The sequence below is a fragment of the Argopecten irradians genome, chromosome 12 (genome assembly GCF_041381155.1).
Source record: "Argopecten irradians isolate NY chromosome 12, Ai_NY, whole genome shotgun sequence".
Lineage (NCBI taxonomy): Eukaryota > Metazoa > Mollusca > Bivalvia > Pectinida > Pectinidae > Argopecten > Argopecten irradians.
The window spans coordinates 34204813-34226291 of NC_091145.1; the positions used below are offsets into that span (position 1 = coordinate 34204813).

The following is a 21479-nucleotide window of genomic DNA, read 5'->3' on the forward strand; positions in this document are numbered from 1 at the left end:
TTTGATCTGAAATTATTTTGCCCCCATGTAGCCAGATGATGATTAGCATCTTGTTATGTGAAATAAGGCAAATTAATTCGCTTTTTTCCTATTTTTCCATATTTATTTTAATTTTACAGGTACGCGATACAGGCCCTTTGGGTCTCTTGTTTTAACTTTTAATTTAACCATAAGGAAATATAAAATACTTTTTCATTCATTTTCAATAAGTGATATACACTTAGGGGAACATCTTGAGGATATTTTTCACGAAAATACTTCAAGTGTACAGCTGTGTGTCTCACACGTAGTAGTGACACCGAACTGTTTGTTACAAGGTTATTTAATCCTACATTGTGTGACTAGCGAGTTCCATACAATATCGCTCTCATAACTTTCATTTTAAGGACTTGGAAAACATTCTAGATTTTAAATCGGAATGTGTTCTTTATAAAAGAAATTGACATTTCTAATGGGGCTTAATTCTGATTAATACCTGAACTAGATTATGAAATGCTTTCTGAATGAAGTACGCATGGTCGGTGTCGGGATCAACAGTGACTTTAATCCACTAATGTTTCATCCTTCATTGCGAGATATTGATCTATGTTGAATTATGTTTCTATTTCTTTTACATTAAGAATTAAAAAGACAGAAAAGTTAGGTGAGGGGGGGGTGGCGGGGGGGGGGGGGGGAGTAAAAAAAAACAAGAAAGGGAGAAATAATGTTATTTGTGAAAACCAAGAAAGAGAGAAATTATGATATTTGTGAAATAAAAAAAGAAAAAAAAAAGAAATTATGATACTTGTGAAAAACAACGAAGGTCACAAAACCTCCGCTATTTCTAGTCACTAGTTTTATATGCTAAGCATTCGTCTCTGTTAGCAGCAAAAGTACCCTCATTTCTGATATCCATGATAAGCCGGTGTAACGTTGAAAATGGACCTCCGTTGAAAAGTGACCTCGGGTCAGTTTTCAACGTTGAAAACGGACCCCGAATGCCGTTGAAAATTGAACATGCCGTTGAAAATTGACGGTGTCTAGGGTCAATTCTCAACGGCAGGTCTGTTGAAAAATGACCGTTGAAAAATGACCTTGGCAAACTATCAACGGATGGTCTGTTGAAATATGACCCTAGTACATTCACATATATAACTGTTGCACAAACCAGAAAAATATATACATAGAGATAGGCAGAAGTACCTCTCTATGTCCCTAGAGGCCTTTAGATAAACTCTTAAATAGTTAAATACAGCAGAATAACTTTGATATGTTATAAAAGTTAAGTAATTTTAAGATGGGTTGAGTACGATTTCGGAAAGAAAAAACAATATTTTAGCTTATATATTAATAAAACAAAATGCACTTCCGGTTTTGAATGCCTGATTTTCGAAAAACCAGGTAAAATTGCCCATTTTCATACTTTCAAAAATCATATTAAATAACATCAATTGGGAAAACTGATCACATCAAACCATGATATAATGTTTAAACTTTGTGTTGATGCAAAAGTATCATGTTTAAAAGAATACACTTAAATGTAGTTAGCCAAGGGAAAATGCCTATAAACTGGAGGTCCCTCTGCCTGTCAACATAGACAAAGAAGGAGTTTCCAATCTCTATGTATATATGTTTCTGCACAAAAATAATTCTCGAATTCTGTTATCGCCATTCCTAATATAAGCGACCCTTCTGTGATGGTATTTAAATTACGTAATCACCTCGATTTGAATTGAAATTTGGTATTGTTATTATCGTATCAAATACCTCATTTAAATATTTTGTATGTTTATTATGGAGAATACAAAACTTTATTTTTTTCTATAGTTATTTTGTTCACCCGTGTAGATAATGTTAATTTAATTGTTCTCAGACTGAGGAATTGCTATATTACACTGAGGTAACGTAGTAAATAAAAAGGAATTGTTATGTGGTGTTCACTTCCGAGTACCAGTGGATAGTGTTACAAAACTATAATTATGGGATATTATTAATTTGTTTCTTAATGATTTTTTATGATTATATTTTCGACGATTTAACGTTTGTCAGATATTCAGTAATTTTTAATATATATTTATTCCCTGCAATACAAGAATGCATGTTTTATATATATATTTTATGTTGTGTTCTGCGTATGGTTGTGTTTTGTTGTTTTGTGGTTGTGTGTTTTTGTGTTGTGTGTTGTTTGTTTGTGGTGTTGTTGTGTGTTGTTTTGTTGTTGTGTGATGTTGTGTTGTTATGTTATGTGGTGTTGTGTTGTTATGTGTTGTGTTGTGTTGTTATGTGTGATTGTGTCATGTTATTGTGTTGTGTGTCATTGGTGTGTTGCTGTGTGGCTGTGTTTTGTGTTGTGTTGTTGTGTGTTGTGTTGTTGTTCCGTGTTTGTGTAAAGTGTTGTTACGTGATGTTTTTGTGATGTGTTGTTGCGTTATGTTGTGTACTGTTGTGTTGTTGTCTGGTTATGTGTTGCTGTGTATTGTTGTGTTGTTAGGTGTTGTTGTATTGTGGTTGTGTTGTGTGTTGTTGTGTTGTGTTGTTGTATGATGTTTTGTTGTGTGATTTTGTGTTGTGTTATGTTGTGTGATGTTGTGTTGTGTTGTGTGTTGTTTGTAGAGTGTTATATTGTGTTGTTTATGGGTGGTGTTGTATTGTTGTTGCGTGGTTGTGTGTTGTGGTTGTGTTGTGTGTTGTGTTATTTGTTTGTTGTGTGATGTTTAGTTGTTATGTTGTGATGTGTTGTGAGGTGTGTGTGTTTTTTGTGTGTGTTGTGTGTTGTTGTTGAGTGGTGTTGTGTTGTTGTTGCGTGTTTGCGTGATTTGTATTTGTGTGCTGTTGTGTGATGTTGTGTTGTGTAATGTTGTGTTGTGTGATGTTGTGTTGTATGATGTTGTGTTGTGTGATGTTGTGTTGTGTAGTGTTGTTGTTGGATGTTGTTGTATTGTTGTTGCGTGGTTGTGTGTTGTGGTGTTGTTGTGTTGTGTGTTGTGTGATGTTTTGTTGTAATGTTGTGTCGTATTGTTGTGTAATGCTGTCTTGTGTTGTGTGTTTTGTGATGTTGTGTTTAGTGTGATGCGTTGTTGTGTTGTGTGATGTTATGTTGTTTGATGTTTTATTGTGTGATGTTGTGTTATTTTGTTGTGTTTTGTTGTGTGATGTGATGTGTTGTTGTGTGGTGTTGTGTTGTGTAGTGTTGTTGTGTTGTTGGTGTGTTGCTGTGCTGTGTGATGCTGTGTGGTTTTGTGGTGTTGTGGTGTCGTGTTGTGTTGTTGTGTAAAAACGAGTTCTTATGGGGTCACTTTTCAACGGGGTCTATTTTCAACGGGTCGGTGTAAAAAGTGCGCAGAAAGTTCAGTTTTCAACGGTTTTCGGGGTCATTTTTCAACGTTGGAAAATGACCCGAGGTCAGTTTTCAACGGGGGTTCATTTTCAACGATAAGCCGGCGCGTTCTGTGTCAACTAACGCTACAGTTACTGAGAAGTTGGGCTTCGCGGACAATATTGTGCCAGTACATTTTAGTTGTATGAATACGAATGTAAAAAAAAGTTAAATCAATGCTAAAAGACGACAAATTAGTATATTAAATAAAGCTTGAATAATGAATATGCCTTGTATAAGATAAGTAACGATGTTTATTGGCATATTTTACTGTGAAAAAAAAATCGGGTCATAGTTTGTGAAATTGTTACTAAACACTTCAATTTACTCGCAAAACTCGGACGTAATTAGGAAAACTAGCTATTGACCGATATCTTACAAGTTTTAAATCTCAGCATTATATCACGCACGCAATGATAGGAAACATTCAGTAACAAAGATACAAGCGTTTAAATGTACCGATACAATCGACACTTCTCGTATATCGTATCTGTCATACAACTTACAAGGTTTTAACTATCTTTGCTTTGAACGTGCAAACGCATATTCTTAGTGTTTTATGTTTTCGATTTTATCATTAGTACCATGTGACATCAATGTCCGCTTTACTGAAAAAATACAAAGATTTACAAGTAAAGTAAGTACACTAAATATTATTATAACTATATAATATTACTCAAATTAAAATTGAAAAATAAAATGTATCTGCATTAATAAGTCACAAATATTGCATTATTTTGATTGATTCCGTGAACTTGTGTACGCTTGTATTTCCAGCTTATGATGAAATTGTCGTATTCTGAGAATTCGGCAAGGGAAAATTGGGGATGGGTGGATATCGGGAACTGAACCGAGACTTCACAAAAAACCTCGGAACGGTATGAACTGATAAAACTATCGATTGATTTCTTTGTTTCTTTACATGATAGAAGTAAGGCCACCATTCAGGTTATAACAAATTTTACGGTTTCTTGTAAGACTTGTTCGGCCGTGTCTGTCAGGAAGGGGATACCAGGTCAGTGTAGCACTGGGACCGGTAGATAGTAATTACCGTTAATAGTTTTGTATATACCTCATCTATTGTGTAGTGGTCGTCACCTTCACACAACCGACACAACCGACTGTCTGACCCGTAATAAAGACCAGAGGCGTGAGTTTAATTCTGCCTTATTATTGAAAGTTCACCACTAGACACTTTATAGCCATTAGATATATATATGTATCGCCAAAAATCGACCCGTCAAGTAACGGTCAAGGAAAACAGAGCAAAGGGGTGAAGGTCGTATAACGACGAAAAAGTTTGACTGAGTGACCATAACAGCGCGATATGTTAGGATTGGTTGTGGGACCTACTTAGATCCCGGGCGTTGTAATGGTCAGGATCCGTATAACGCCCCAGTAAGTGACCAAAGTGTACCGTCATATTACCACAATCACCCTCTCCCCCTTTCTGGGTTTCGGACTATCGAATACCACGTGGGAGCTTTCCTCCATCTCCTCAATCTAATATGTTCTTAATTAACACTGGCTGTTAATAGGACGTAAACACAGATTTTCGTGTTACTGTGATGCTTCGGCTTCTGCAAAGTTTCTATGTCCCAATGTTCTGATCTTCTTTGCCCTAGTCCTTGCGATTACTTTGGTCACTCAATATTCCGGATTTATGTGATATCCCATGTCCCTGTGACGTGAGCTCCTGTGATCCGGATGTAAAAAATAGATATGTGGTTGATGCATAAACTCAATTTATGTGTACCTGCTTGCCGTCACGTTCCACTACTACTAAAATGCCCCATGGGGTGATTACTCTGTTTATTACACATTTATAAACACGTTAGTAAACATGTATATAGTAATATTACTATTTCGTAATCACTCATCCCACGTTCACAATAATAACGATAGCCATATTACATAGTCCTAACAACTGTTTGATTAAATGAGCATCACATTAACAGCCGGGATCATTTAAGGACGTGCAAGATTTAGATGCCGGAGCATTCGGAAAACACCGACCAATTGAACGATAGTCTATAGCTATATAACAATCGTCTGCGCAACTAATATGTAAAACTTGCATGATTACGCGAGCCGAATATGCACCGACTGAGACACTTCACTGATATTAAACACTGTGGATGTCAAGTGGTACGATATATTTTTAATGCTTTCGTCTTGTGACATTTTCCTTATTTTCGTATTGCACTTAGTTGCAGTTCAGTAGGTTTGATCTGTCGTAGATTTTTCATTTAAATCACCGCAAGCAAAACATGCATTAATTTCTTATATAAGCTATTTTAAAACATACATAATTGTTTACCTGCTGTGAAATCAAGAACGCGAAAAACTAAAATGCATGTAAGTAGATGGCATTGATGAATTGATGCCCCTTTAATTTATATAATACATTGTGATAACAATAAATTCAGGTTATTCCGAAATGAAAATAAATGCCTTTACAATAACTGTACACAAATAATATAAACCGTATAGTACATTTGACCTCTAAAAGGCTCACTAGCTAGCGTCCGATGGTTAAACAAACCACACAAGATCTGTCAATTATTACCAGTCTAAACGTCAATATTAATCTTACATTAGAGTACGACAAGGTTGTAATCCAAGTGTTTATCATTTAATGTAGAACTTGACCACCGGTATAGTTAAGTAAGACAACATCTACATTGAAATTCAGCTTAATTAAAGTCACTTGTATGTCAATACATTGTAATTTAGAGCCAAAACGCATATTCTAGTCGCCCATTCATCATTCATCAACTGACATTTGAAATGAAATACTCGCCGAAAACAGCTTATACAATTATAAATATTTTTCAAACATAGTGTAAAATCAAAACATTTTATAAGATTGATTCCGGTTATCGACGCCGAATTTATTATATGAATACAAGAAGGTTATTTGCTTGTTGAATATGCACATTAAAGTTTCTTCAACGTCGTTTCCATGATGATGTTTCGTGAGGAAAAGATTGTTTTACGGTGACTCAATGCATAAATCATGGTTCATTGCATGCTGCATAGCATTGTCTTTCTGTATAGCTTCATACGCATCCAACACCACAGGGACCTGGCACGAAAATTTTTAACCAATAGTATACATATATATATTATAGTATCAAGGGTATGAACTCGGCGGTCGAGAAAAACGGACCTATTTGTTCAAAAACCGTGATTATTTTAATAAATGGGTTCTATACGACATTGACGGATATCTTACCTTAAAGAGAAATAATTGATCTTTCCATTGAGTGCTTGATGAACAAAATTGGCCAAGTATTGACAAAGTTATGGCTTGATGAATCGGGAAATTTACGAAAAAAATGCTAGGTAGACATTTCCCTGTCCGGTCGATATGTCGTCTCGGCTCTAATGGATACCTCAAAAACCAAGCCAAAATCACAAAATCTACGCTTGTGGTGGTAAACAGTACCCATAACTGTGGTCATCCACAATCTCCTTTAGAGGTGTCATGACCCGTACTTTGTAGAAACTTCATTTAAACATCGTGTAGCTCTCTTACTTTAACCGTCACCGCCATGTTCATTTGTTCTTCGGAACGCTTCTCGAGTTTACACACAAGCACAACACCACATAATTTGCATAATGTAGTCATGATAGTTAAGTCGAGAAGCGTTCCGAGAGAAAAATGAACATGGCGGTGACGGTTAAAATATGTGAGCTACACGATGTTTAAATGGAGTTTCTACAAAGTACGGGTCATGACACCTCTAAAGGATACTATAATATATATATGTATATTATTGGTTAAAAATTTTCGTGCCAGGTCCCTGTGTCCAACACCGTCCAGTTTTTATCCAAAATAATCATACTTAAATATAGGTCTTTTCCAGTAAAGCCCGTTAGAGCGAGGTTTTGTCCTTAATGCATGTAATTATTCCAATGTATTAATTTTCGTTTTCAATTGAGAATCTGTTATTTAGTCACCAAAATGTTTGAAATCTATGTTTTTCTTTGATTTATAGTTGTGAACATATTATTTATCTATGATTTTTTTTCCAGTTTTTAACTCGTTACTACGTTATATATATTGTATCTCATTTCTCACCTTAGATCAATAAATGAAAAAGTTATGTCAGTTATCAATATATGTCGTAATAAGTGGATCATAAGGGTTCAGAAAAATATTGGTTCTTAAAATGTGTTTTTGTTTTGTTTTTGCTCCTCTTTGTCATTGTCATGTTTGACAAGATATCTAGATAGTGACAATTTACACGGCTAACTATTGATATGCTAATTATACTTTAATATACGACTAATTCCGGCGTATGTTTTAGGTAAAAAGTCGAAGTACGTATTATTTGGTTGATCAGCACGCATGGCGAGGTCACAATCATGTAAATAGGAAACGTTATTACTTTTACCCATTCACCGCATTATAACGCAGCACTATTATAGAAGCTTTTTAAGGTAGGGAAAACGTTTCCATTCATATTGCACAATTTAACAAATTTTTTTTCGGTTCAGCCGTTGACATGATTGCAGAAGACCCCATTACAGACCCAATTTCCATACTGGTTTGGCATTAATCACACAAGAACAGCCCCTATAGTGTAGCTACATTTCCTATCTCTATTTGGCATAATTGTATGGAAAACATGCCCCTTCAATAGAAACACGGAACCATGAACTATAATTACAAAAACCAATTGGCCAGATAATCGCTATGCGTCTGTATATTTGATGCCCATTTATTTGTCTTATATTGTAAGTAAGAAAATCAAATGATAAGAACCAGAAATGGTTACTAGTATCTGATAAAATCAGCCGAAAAATCAGTTGAAGTTTTAAGATATATTTTTATTTCCATAAATTTCTCAAAAAGATTTAATCATGTATCCACTGCCTGGTTAGTTCCTCGCCATTAAATCGGTGCTAAATCCGTTTAATACTGTATCAAACTAAAAGTTATTTCTGGAATTTAGAATTAGGATTAAGGTCCTTAATTAAGGTCAATAGATATACTGTGTAACACGTTACAAAACGACACGTCTTATAAAAACTACCAATATACGATATACGTCTTATAAAACCTACAAATTCACGTCTTACGAAAGCTACCAAATCAATTATGAAGTAGAAATGAATACAAAATATGTATGATAAAATGTTCTCATTTTCTTCTAGCGACATATCGCTTTTTTACCTTTAATTCTTTTTTTCAATTTCAAACCATACTTCAAGTATGTAAACAATACATAAAAAAAACATATGTCCTTATGTCCTATGAAGATGATATGGGTTCTCGTAGGGAACGGGTTATTCTTATTTGTGCAATAATCAAAATAGATTGTAAATATTAAAGAAATCCTTACTTCACTAGATAAAACGCAACATAAACCTGATATCGGGGACAGCACAAAAAGAAAAATGTATTCAAATGAAGTTAGATTGAAAATAAGCGTACAGTACTGATAAAAGTACCTAAATGTGTGGTCATCATATTTCAATATTGCATAAAAAACTTACGAACGGGTAATTCATTTTCACGATCGACTGAAGCTCTTTTGATAATGAATTCTAAAAAGTTCTAGATTGATGGGATCCATTTCATGATGCATATTTTATTATAACTCTGCTTACCTAATAATAACACATATTTATCATATCATTTTCTGAAATAACCTGGAAAATTAAGACATATATTTCAATACGTGTATAAAAAATATTATAACCAATACATTGCATCGATAAAAATGCTGTTTTATTCGAAAATGCTTTTACAGGAAACAACCGATGTGCTTCAATAACACTAACGCTTGGTCAAACTGTTAGGTGATATGGTGGCTGACGTATTTCTGTATCGGAAGCAGGAACAGACAGTAAAGATGAGACGGAAACTTGCTAACGCAATCCACTTACAGCGTCCTTTCTTCACTTATATGTAATTGTTTTCAATAACAACCGGAGTGCGTAATGAACTGAATATCTTATATCCTATATATGTAATCAAAATATAAAAAAATATATACAAATAAATAACTGAACGAGGAAATCGACAATCCTCGAAACTAGCATTATAGAAAGTTTGTTGTCAGGGTAGCCGTAATAGATGTACTGTAAAGTAACTGTAACAAAGCGAATAAATGTTTCACTAACATATACCTCATTTATATTGATAGAAAATACCATTCAATTTTTAAATCCGCGAATGTTAATTTTCTCGAACTTGTTTTGAAATTGAAATCGCGAAATTTAATAGCCAAGAAAGAAAGCTGGTTTAAGTAGGCATATAATAGTGAACGAGTGAAAACTGAAGAATGCTATAATTTTGCATTGATTTGTATTTCGAAGCTTTTAAATACTGAGTTGACGAAATAAATTTAAAATAGAATTTTCTGAAATAACTGATATATTTAAATATTCAACATCGGACTTATAAAGGTTTACAATTTTTATGCGACGTGCAAGTAAAAAAATGAATATCAGTTGATTGGAAGTTCGTTTTTCTTTCAGGTTATATTGTATTTTGACCATATATCTGGTGTTTCAAACAAGTTTGACAAGCGTATTGTGACCATTCCGTTTATATAAAACATATTGGCGTTTAAACGAAACCCCAAATCTTGTGTTTTATTGTAATCCATTAAAATCGCGAATGTTTCTTCTTGAAGTAAGATGCTATTTACACTTATTTATGTAGATGTTTCTTTTGTTATAGATATAAATTGATAATTTGACTTTTCTGTTATGCCTAGTGGTTACGTTATTTTTGTAGCGATGTTTGATGAAAATCTGATTGTTTTTCTCTCAAAATTACCTTTAACAATCTTTTTTTCTAGCAACTAAAGCAACATTTTCTAATAAGCAACAATGATTTTTATTTCTTGCAACTTTAACAACCTATTCTAAGGACAAGGCTTATATTTACCTCCGGAGCCTGCGGATGATCCAGCTCCCGGGCCCTGCTGAGCACCACTTCCGTCTCCATCCGCTTTTATCCAGCCTGTGTAGCCGACATAGATCTCATCGGCTGTGATTGTGACCGTCCCAGAGATTGTCATGGTACCGTCCACATGGACAGTGGTGACTGTGACGCTGGACGTTAGCGTACATGATGTCCCAGCACTGACGGTCAATGTGTTGCCAGTTATACTACATCCCTGTGCTATGGTCAGCAACAGTAGCAATATATATATTGTGCACATTTGCACGTGCGCCATTGCGACACATGCATATAGGATAAGATCAAATTGACGCGCGACGTCTTGCGCCGCTCAAAGAATAACTAGTTAAAGACCAGCGTGCGGTACAATATATACACACAGATCGGTGTTGTGTAAATGATCCCGATTAGTATAAATACCACACAGATCTATCACCATGCATAGACTAGGGAAGTTAATACGGGATTTCCAGCATGTAAACGTTACACCCACTTTGGAGTACCTGTATTCTCTTTTATCTAATGATGGACCTGTAAATAATGAAAAGATGTTATCTTAATGGGGTCAATTAAGTATCAATATTCTTTTGAAAATAGTTTAAGTTTTTATAAGTAATTGCAAAAATAGTTATAATCCAGTCCGATCTAGGATTAACCTAGTCAAATACGAAAACATCTAATTTTATATATGGCTTTGGATCAAGTTGATTGACAAATAGCAGTGTTATGATGAAAAAAGTTTTAAAGTTATTTCCAGAACTAGAAACAACTTAGAAAAACAGATATTTAGTCAACATTCTAAACAATCTCTTTCAACGGAGTCTGACAATGTTTTAATATCAGTCCTGGGTATACAATATTTCTTTTCCCTCCGTTGCTTGATACATATAATTTTATCGTGAATTACGTTCATCAAGTAATATATCACTGACAATCTCCGTCGTCAATACATTTGATAAAATGGTAATCTGAAACCTAAAGCGCAATACAGTGGCGTAGAAAGTAGAAACGTTATGGGGGCAAAGTTCCTCAATATTTCGTAACAACCCCCCCCCCCCCCCCGCACCCACTGGAGATTCATTACATGTAATCTTTGAACACATCTATAGGCAGCGGCATCGCTAACTGGAAATTAAGGAATACGCAAAATAGCGTGTGAGTTTGGAGGGGAGGATCCCATGGAAAAACATTAAGTTTTAGAATGACTGAGATGAGTTTTACAATGTATTTCGATGTTTTGTCGAGCGCCGGAGGTGCGAGATTTTGGTGCTTGGGGGTTCCGGGGTTCCCCCCGGGAAAAAATTGTACGATTTAGAAGGAGTTTTACGATGCATTTTGTTGAATTTGCGAGCGCGGAGACGCGATATTTTGGTGTTTTGTGGGTCCGGGGGTCTCCTCCGGGAATTGAGACCCCCGAAAAGTTTTTTTCACAATAAAGAATGGCTGAGATGAGTTTTACGATATGTTTTGTTGAATTTGCGAGCGCCGTAGGCGCGAGATTTTGGTTTTTGTGGGGTACGGGGGTCTCCCCCTGAGAAAAAATATTACGATTTTGTATTTTGATGATTTTAAAGCATTCTTAACACGGCAATTTTTCGATTTAAAGTTACCTGTATTTAGAAATGATACTTGTGAGTGTCGTCATACCATTATGCAACCCAGCTCAATCTGAACATACCGGATCCACACTATCGACACTTTGTTGTGTAACTCAAAATAATAATGATTTAATTGTATTGTCAAGATAAATAAACAAATTAATCTTTTATGAAGCATTTTTTGAAATAGTATAATCCCTTAATGGACATTTTTTAGTCTAGTTCGTGTGTATTGTATTTTCATTATTAAAGGTTTGAACATTACGTGCTTGAACATTTTAGAAAACGCGCCGCGCAGCCGAAAATTTTCTAAAATGAAGAACAAAAAGATGCAGGAGGACCCTTTTTTCTTTCAAATGTGCATTTTTACAAAATTTCACTCGCTTCCTACGCCCCTGCAATAGATAAGTTGTTTTCAAGATACCCACTGGAGCATGGGGACAGGATGTAAAATATTGATAAAGATGAAACTAAGATACGTCAAAGGTTTTTAAAATCTCTTAAACAAACAGAACTTTTTGTGCTGATTTCTGTACACAGGGAGTAGCACTTAACCTTCGGGATATCTAACTCACACTTGAAAGATAAATTGACCAGTTTGTAAACTAGTAGGGGAATACCAACGTGTCTTGTAGAATACAACTCACAGTTCTAATTTTGAAGTGGATTCCAGCGAAAAATAGTTAATGATATATTTTTTCCCATAAAAACATTCAATGCCGACGGAAAGGGGAAGAGAATAAAATTATCGTATCCTATTGCAAGATATTAAATGCATTGGCAAATTTACTCTGTGAAACGTCAGTAAAAATTACATTGTATGGTTGATAGCGACACAAATATGATTGTATGTAGTGGTATAGGATACTGTAAACCGACTTAATTTCGAGGCGATATAATTTCACGATTTAAAGGTAAATAAGTTTTGCGGTGACATAATTTTGCGAATTCTTATCGGCTGCAAATTACACGAAAATAAATCGTTCGCGAAAAGTTGGTTATCGGTATAGTTCTAGTGTCCATCGTACAGCAACGGAGTGGAAATAGTAGACTTGGTGAAAGCGCAACACAAATTCAAAATTCATTTGGAAGTACTGCGACAATGTTGAATTTTAACACGACAAGAAACATCCTTTATTTGACGTACATCAGTAATGTAAGATAATAAATCGCTTGAATAGCGATATCTCGAGGTACTGAAGTTATGTGGACACAGCTGTTGTCTTTTAAGTTTTATTTTTGATAATTGCTTTGTAACAGCAAAATGAACAATACCGATAGCAAATACGTGCATGTTTACAGAATGTGATGTGCCATGGTCTTGCACGTATTTTTATGTTGTTTTTTTCTCGCCATTTATGTACCTCAAGAATAATTTAAGAGTGACCGATATTAGTAGCGACTTTCTCCTTTACCATATTTTGTTAATCTTACTAACTTAAATATGTCACTGGCCACGTGCATTTATTTGGCTTAGGTTGTTAGTTCTATGTAATGCCATATCTGAATTGCTCCCAGTGAGTTGTATGTTAAATACTTAAGCTAACACACGTATTTATTGGTTTGATATTGGGCTATAATCCCTCACCACCACTGACATATTTCTCTACTGTTCTAACCACAATGGCCTGTATTGACAAAAGAAATCTACCTGCTTTTAGAATGCGTTATATCTATTTAGGAACTATATATGTAGGACAAATTGGGCGTCTTATATTGCGAGCAAGTCATGGAACTAATCAACCGACAATACATAAACTCCCATTTCCAATTATCTTTTAAATCTAATGATATACATTTCGTCCCTTTAAACTACAACAGGCGGAATGCACATTGTTAAATAATAAAAGAAACCGATAAAGATTGAAAAAAGTTTTACATCAAATTTACAAATCTACAACGCAGCAACAAACCGGGGGAAAACGCGAGCGCCATTCCTTAATGTTAATTTAAATGTTTACAACACATTTATCTGTAAACAAACTTGTTACAACAAGTAGACTCTCGACCAATAAAACGTAGTTTACATTCCTAAAATAAACCAGGAAGCTATATAGGCGAGTTTATGTCAGTTTAAAGGGACACACATGTATGTTGATCAAAGGAACCTTCCTGTACTTGGTAGCACAGATCGCCTGCCTTATCACACATCCACGAGGTGGGATACCGTGACTCTGTGTTAATACAGTGTACGTTGTAAATAAAGCCTATATCAGTTACATTAGAAAGGTGTTGTAATGAATTGCGATGTAATACATCCATATAAAACGTTATTTGTGAGAGAGAAAAAATGTCAAAAGTGAATCCAATTTTGTATGAACCATAAATCGTGTCGTATGTTAGTAACTACTGTAGGAACAAATAACTTCGTAGAACTAATATCTTTTGATTTTTGACATATATTAACATCGCTGTGGTAACGTTGACAAAATAGTGTACAGGGAGTAATTGAAAAGGAACGATAGACGACATTTTAAAAACATTTTTACTAGACCATCACTCAGTAAAGTCCTGAAGGCATTTAAGTTACCATGCTAAATAATTTTATTCAGTTCTTTAACAGAAATAACAAACACGTTGTGCTAAAATGAAGACAGGCGGATGGAATAACAAAGAAAAATTTAAAAACACTGAAGTAGATGAGTCATCTTTGATTCACAGTTTTTTACTAACAGAATAACGAGGTTTTGAAGCAACGTTACAGTGTCGACAAAGATCAACAACACTTTATAAATTCATATTGACAATTTTGTGTCATAGTTTCCTTAATAAAGCTATATTCTTTACTACAGTGTAATATAACAGGCCAGATCAGAGCCATAATAAAGATATTTAAACCAAATATATGTCAACGATTCTCAACTGTGATGAACAGGTGACAAACGTGCCAATGTCATCGATATATAAAATATTTCATTGAAAGTTTTTTTATTCGAAGAAGAGTTAAGGAGTGTTCATTATATCAACGCAATCCCCAAAACAAATTAAAAGTCGTGTAGTCATTGAGGTTTTCCTTTGAAATGTTAAACACATCTTTTCTAATAAATATATAAAAATTCCGCCCTGCTCATTATATTTTGTGAGTGAATTAAAGGAATACTTGTGATAAAATGCATATCTAGGTATTTTTCAGCCTCGCTCATGATTATGATTTTATCACGGGATTTGAATTCTAAAGATGTATGCTTACACTGAAATGCGTGGTTTAAAATTGCATGGGTAAGACTTTTGGACTTTTTCATTTGCGCAATAAGAGTGTTTTCATTTGCGCAATAAGAGCAAATGAAAGTCAAATTTAAGGACAACATGAATTTTCAAAAACAGGGTCATTACATTTCTTTAGATTATTCGACATCTCATCACTATATTCGTACCATCTCGTTCTGCTACCAAAAACACATTACTAATATAAAATATTTATATTAGTATACATTTTTATTTCAATATATTTTCTTTTTATGAAATGGTTGAATATGGATTGAATGGATTTTTTGAAAATTTTCATAGCGGCTATGAATAGCAGAAGCTATCTACATATCCGGTGGTGAAACTCGGTTTTCATACTGCATTCATAGTGTATTCATGGTGAAATGTTTGTATAAAGAAACAAACAACACTCGGAGTGTAAATATTTTTGAATGAAATTCAATGAAATCATAGGGGTAAGCTCGTTACTAAGTTAATCTCGCCCTCTCTTAATGTTTTAGTGTAAAGTTCCATCAGAGTTGCTTTTCTTTTATTTCCGTCAAATACTTGGATAACCGTGTCACCTATAAAAAGGGTGAAACTTCGTATGACCGGACACAGGTGTCATACCCACACTTACATGATTGGATAACAAATCAAGGTAGAAATGCTTATGGACAGGATCAAGTTGTGTAGTTATAAATTTATTTCGCTTTTGAAAGTGACCGCTCTTAAATATTCATCTAACATTGTATGAATTGACAGAAAGATCAAGCTGTATAATTTTGATTTATCAAAACTCGACTTTGTATATTGTGTGATTTTTACTGGTAACCGTTAATGTTGTAAATTGAATGCAATGTCACATTGATCCCTTTTAAATAATGGTGTAATGAAAAGTACTTGTATGATGTCAAACGAAATAAACACTCAGAGAAGGGGAAGATGACGTAAAGACGTGACTAAGATTAAAGGAAATGGGCAATACCGAGAGTGAGATAGCATGTCGATGCCATGGCGGTGGAACGATAGAAAATATGAATTAAAAAATACGTTGTATAAATACAGAAAATAATGTAACAGGTGATGACTAAACCCAAGGAACACATTAAAATCAGGTATGGAAGAGAATTCTTCAAATCGAATTTGATTTTTGGTACTTAAGTAGGATAATATTATTATACACTTTAAGCGATCGTGAATCCAAACAAGATCGAACTTAGTAATATATTCACACTTGTTTAGGTGAATACATATCACAAGATTCTTGCACTACGAGCAAATACATGTATGATGGATAGCAAATTTCCCCTCCTACATATCTATACTATTCAAATCCTACATATCTATACTATTCAAATGATTAAGCTATGAATGCGTAGTGTTTGATTATGTGCCATAATCAGCAGAACAGTTTGACATAAACTACACAATCTACGAAATGTAATATATCTTGTTTCTGGTGTTTTAAAGATGCTCCACCGCCGACAGAACATACATATGTAGATGATATTCATCATTTGAACAATAATTGGTGTTTAATCGTGTATATATATATGTCTAATTAACACAAAAAATAATATGAAATAATTTCGTTTGCCTTTTGTGCGTGCGCAATCAGTACTTCATTCCATATAGGATATAGTGCCACAGAATTTTTTCGGGATGCAATTAATTATTTTTTATATTTTTTAACTTGAAGTTAAATAAGTAGCTCAAATTTTTCGATGGTAGTAATGGTGTTAAGTAAGTAACTTTTGTAACTGAAGAAAAATACTAAATCGTCTGCTCTAGTTTTTGATAGTGCAAAAAAGGCCGTCTGTCAGCGGTGGAGCATCTTTAGTTATGTTTATACGAAAATATGTGTCAGAAGTCACTGAACTAAGGGTTGAGTCTATGTAAAAATATGAAATAAGATTGTAGATCGATGTCTGCTTGTCTTCTTGGTTTTATTGCGTGTACAAAGTAAGTACGTTTCCGGCACTACATTATATTACTTTTCAGTTATGTTACTGGTAAGATTACATTGATGATATAATCTATACTAAATAAATCTATTTATTTTCACGCACGACTAACTTTAACGACCATAAGATTCGCGGAATTACATCGCCGTGACAATGTTGATGGGAGTGAACACGTAAAAATAATTTGGTTAACAGAAATACGAATTAGTCATTATATCGTATGTAGAAAAACGGATGTACATTATCAACAACGAATTACGTTTCATTTACTATTGTTAAATTGACTATTATTATGGAGTATTTACATTATCATTGCATAGTACCTATATAAATGTTTCTACTAAACCCAATGTATGATAATTTCCAATATTAACATTGTAAGTTTTCATTATCTGGCGTACTAATACTTGCATCAGAGTTCAAAATGTCACAAAAGAGTGTGAGAATTCAATGAAAGAATTTTAAAATTGTCTTTAAAACTGATCGGTATTAGAATATATTTTAATTAAAATATCTTAAATGGATTAAAGTGATATATTTTTCTTTGAATACTCGGTTTATCAGGACTATCTCGTCTACTGTTATTGTTTAATCGTTTGCCCATAGCAACACACCGGAAGAGACTATTTCTAGTCAAATCACAGGATATTCCATTAACTGATATTTTTCTTTATGCAGACGTATACGTTTTATTTTCATTTTTTTATCTTTTTAAAACAGGTTATAACAAATTCATGTTATATAGTATGTTTATCTCACAACTATACATTGATTTAGTATTACTTCTGTTCCTTAATATATGAAGGTATACCAATGAAGAAAGGTTTCTAGAAAAACGGTGGTACATACAGGACATGTACAATTATTTCGACGTATTATCTCGAGAACTGGACACAGCATTTTTGAGCGCTCGACATTATCTCTTCGTTTTACATGATAATTTTTATGTTGTTATTACAAAAAGAAAATAATATTGTCCATGTCCTAATTATATCACCGTAGTTATCCGATCATTATCTGACTTCATGCATTTCATTTATATTCGTATATATACTGTCCAGGGAATCGAGGAGACAGTAGGTATGGTTACAATGTTTATTAATGATGTTGTATTTAAAACAAAATCTTGACTAAATTGTTCTTTGTAAATAGACACGTTGCGACAAGACAGAGTCATATCAACACGATCAGAAATGTGATGTATTTAAAAGTGTAAATGCGGTATAAGCGATTCAAAGGATAATTTTAAAGCATTTTACTTGACAATCCCATGTATTTAGATTGCACTCACTTGACATAATCGCTAACGTAACACTGATAAACAAAATAATGTTTTCCTTATTACCGAAAACAGGTACTAGCAAGTCCTTAAGTTGATCGCAACGTCCAACTTGATTAAAAATACTCTTATTTATCATACAGGATAAAACGAGATTTTTTAGTAAAATAAAACACACAAAAGATATATATATATGCATGTATAGCAATTTCTAGATGACAGACTTCTACATGCAGTAGTTATGTGAAGTGAAGCATACATCGGGTGATCCACCATTGTGTGAAATACTATATAGTAATCGTAATAATAAATAAATGTGTATTTGCTGTGGTGTTGTTTTACTCTTCGGTGTCCAATATAGTCTGTGTATGTAAAAAACAGCTGTAAAGCAACAGGATCTGAGTTATTCAAAACTCACTAGATTACAATTAACAATTAAAGGATTGTTAGATTGCATTTATTGGAGATATACATGCAATCTGGGTGGCAGATAAATAGAATGGCGCCCGTTAAATCCAATAAATGCCGATAGATTGCATTTATCTATCCAATAAATGCAATCTAACAATCCTTTAATTGTTATATTTACATTTTACTTTCTAGTTCAAAGTAAAACATAATTTAGATGCGAGTGAATATTTAAATTTCCCACTTCAGCCATTTAACCTCAACAGCCAAGTTCAATGTAATAAAAAATAGTCCCTATAAAAAATTGAAAAGATAACAAAATTTCAATGTTTTTCAATAGCGTTTCATTTTACTTTCAATTATCCAACATTTAAAAGATTTTTTACAAGTTTCATAACCAAACTGGTTCATTCAACTATAATGTCAAATTTTCTGCGCGGACTAACATGGTTTCAGTAAAAAAGACTAACATCCTTTTATTAAGATATTACTGCACCAAGTCTAGGCTGCATTTATTGGCTCATAATGCAGATCACGATTATCATTAGAGTAATGGAAGTCGCAGTGGCAAAATGTAAATATTGTGACATAATAGGACGTGGTGACTGTGGTATATACTTAATATACACAGACTGCGTAGACTGGGTCGTATACCAATAGAGAAATATCAGTTATCAAGACATGCTCTTCAAACGACAATAACAACACTTGATACTAGGTCGCGTGTCAACAACTTCGCCAAGTACGTATATTCCGATTACATACAAAGTATTTACCCCCTCGTCTTTTTTTGTGGTACACCAGAATATAAAGTTAAAAAATAACTCTCCCATTGATGTAAATGCTAATGATACGAAATGATGCGTTACAAATGTTAAATACATTGTAATAATATACTGATATGTGGTATCTTAAATGGGTGTCCGTTCCAAATGAGATTTTAGAAAACTTCTCAAGACACGTTTCATAAAATATCATTAGAAATGAACACTTACTTAATATCATGTACATGTATGTAGATAATTAAATATTTGTGTGTCCAATATTTAAATACGTGTCCAATATTAAGGGGAAAAAACTTTAGACTGGTTTCCCCTTGAATTGCAGGATATCTTTATCAACATGAACATTTGAACTAAGTGCTTACAAATTTGCTATCAGCACATACAAATTATCCTTATTAGAACGTAATTGTTACACGCACCATTGAATCTAGTGTTTAAATCCGGTTATTGTAAGTTACCGCGAATTATTTTATATCTCGTTAAAGGGTTATTATACTTTGTATAAAGACTTTGATGATAGGAATCTATCTTACTTTATCAGGCCCAATCCAACCTTGTTTATGTTTGCATATAAAGCACTCTGTCTACATAAAATAGCATATAAAGGCAGCATGGCATAAACTGGGATGGGGAGTCAATTTGATAATATCTGTCACTCTTGGTTGTCCAAATACACGATGGCGATCATCTGGATGACATCATCAAAGAGAGTTCTTGTAAACTTGGAATTTTGGTTTTTACCAACGTTGATTACTTTTGAGATTATTTTGGTTTTTTTTCGATTTCATTTGTATGATTTAGGTCCTTTTTGACTCCTAGTCCGTCTAGAACCTATTATTCATTGATTGACCTGATCTTCCGTCTGTATAGGAAACAATACCTCTTCACTTCAATTTAGACTTGAATCACTTGTCATGAAATTATTGAATTTCAAACCTGCAGTACAACATGCATAAATTATGAAAATGCGTAAATTTTGGCCGTCTAGAAACCATAGGAAGCATCCTTGAACCAAACTTTATATTTCTCCTAAAGATCATCTGAACTCCCTACATATTCTGAGCAGATATTATATTTGTTCAAGATTGTGATCTACATACACGAAAAATAATATCATTTTCAAATGTGCTAATACATATCTTCAAATATTCGGGTGATACTCTAGCAACTAAAGGTGCAGAATTAGAAAAGAAAAAAATGATTACATTTGAATCACGGATGTGCTAAATCTTTCAAATACAACAACGTCTTTGTTGAAAACCCGATCCCAAAAAGGACCCAAACCATACTAGTCCTGTATAAATGCAATAATAGTTTTATTGAATGTGATTGTCAATTAAATATAAACCTTATTTATTTTACATCGATTGAGAAACAAGTTATAGAGCTGATGTAAATCAATCTCGATGGCCCATATTAAGCGCGAGGGGTCTTAGTGTGGAAGGAAACCGAAGAAAACCTACGTGATTGGGCAGGTGACCCCTAACCTTTTCACGTCCGTGACGGGGATCGAACCCCGGCCGACTAGGTGAAAGGCGAGCGGCTTAACCACTACACCACCCGGCTCAATTGGCGACCATCTTGGATCATATATTGTTTTTGACTATTTTTCTAAATTATAACCGCCCTTCACATCATTTTTCTACCTCATTTGTCATCATAAATGAAAAAGTTGTCAATATTTCGTTTTTGCCTAAATTTTCAATTTTCTGTCATCTGATCGAATATCGATCACAGGCTATGCCACTTTACCTATTGACGTCGTAATCAGTGGGTCATAAGTATACAGAAAAAAATCGATTTGTTAAAATGTCGGTGCAATGGGAGGGGGGGGGGCACGTAGGCCCTATCTGGTCCCCGGACTAGAAACGTCCCTCAAACGAATTAAAAGAATTATTCGACCTTTACGTGCGAAAGATATCGTTTCGAAGGATTTTTTTTTTATAGAAAAACATATTTGTGAAGATAAAATTGTG

General features: G+C 34.0%; 1 protein-coding gene across 2 annotated transcripts in view; it reads right to left on the reverse strand.

Annotated features, from left to right (window-relative positions):
• The window catches only part of LOC138304713 (uncharacterized), a 141320-nt gene extending 130698 nt beyond the window's left edge, over positions 1-10622 (reverse strand). For both annotated transcript variants that reach the window (XM_069244951.1, XM_069244950.1), the window contains exon 1: positions 10266-10622. In XM_069244951.1, coding sequence (XP_069101052.1) covers positions 10266-10557 — 292 coding nt within the window. In that variant the 5' untranslated portion in view covers positions 10558-10622. The remainder of the gene's footprint in view (positions 1-10265) is intronic.
• Positions 10623-21479: the final 10857 nt, after the last annotated feature.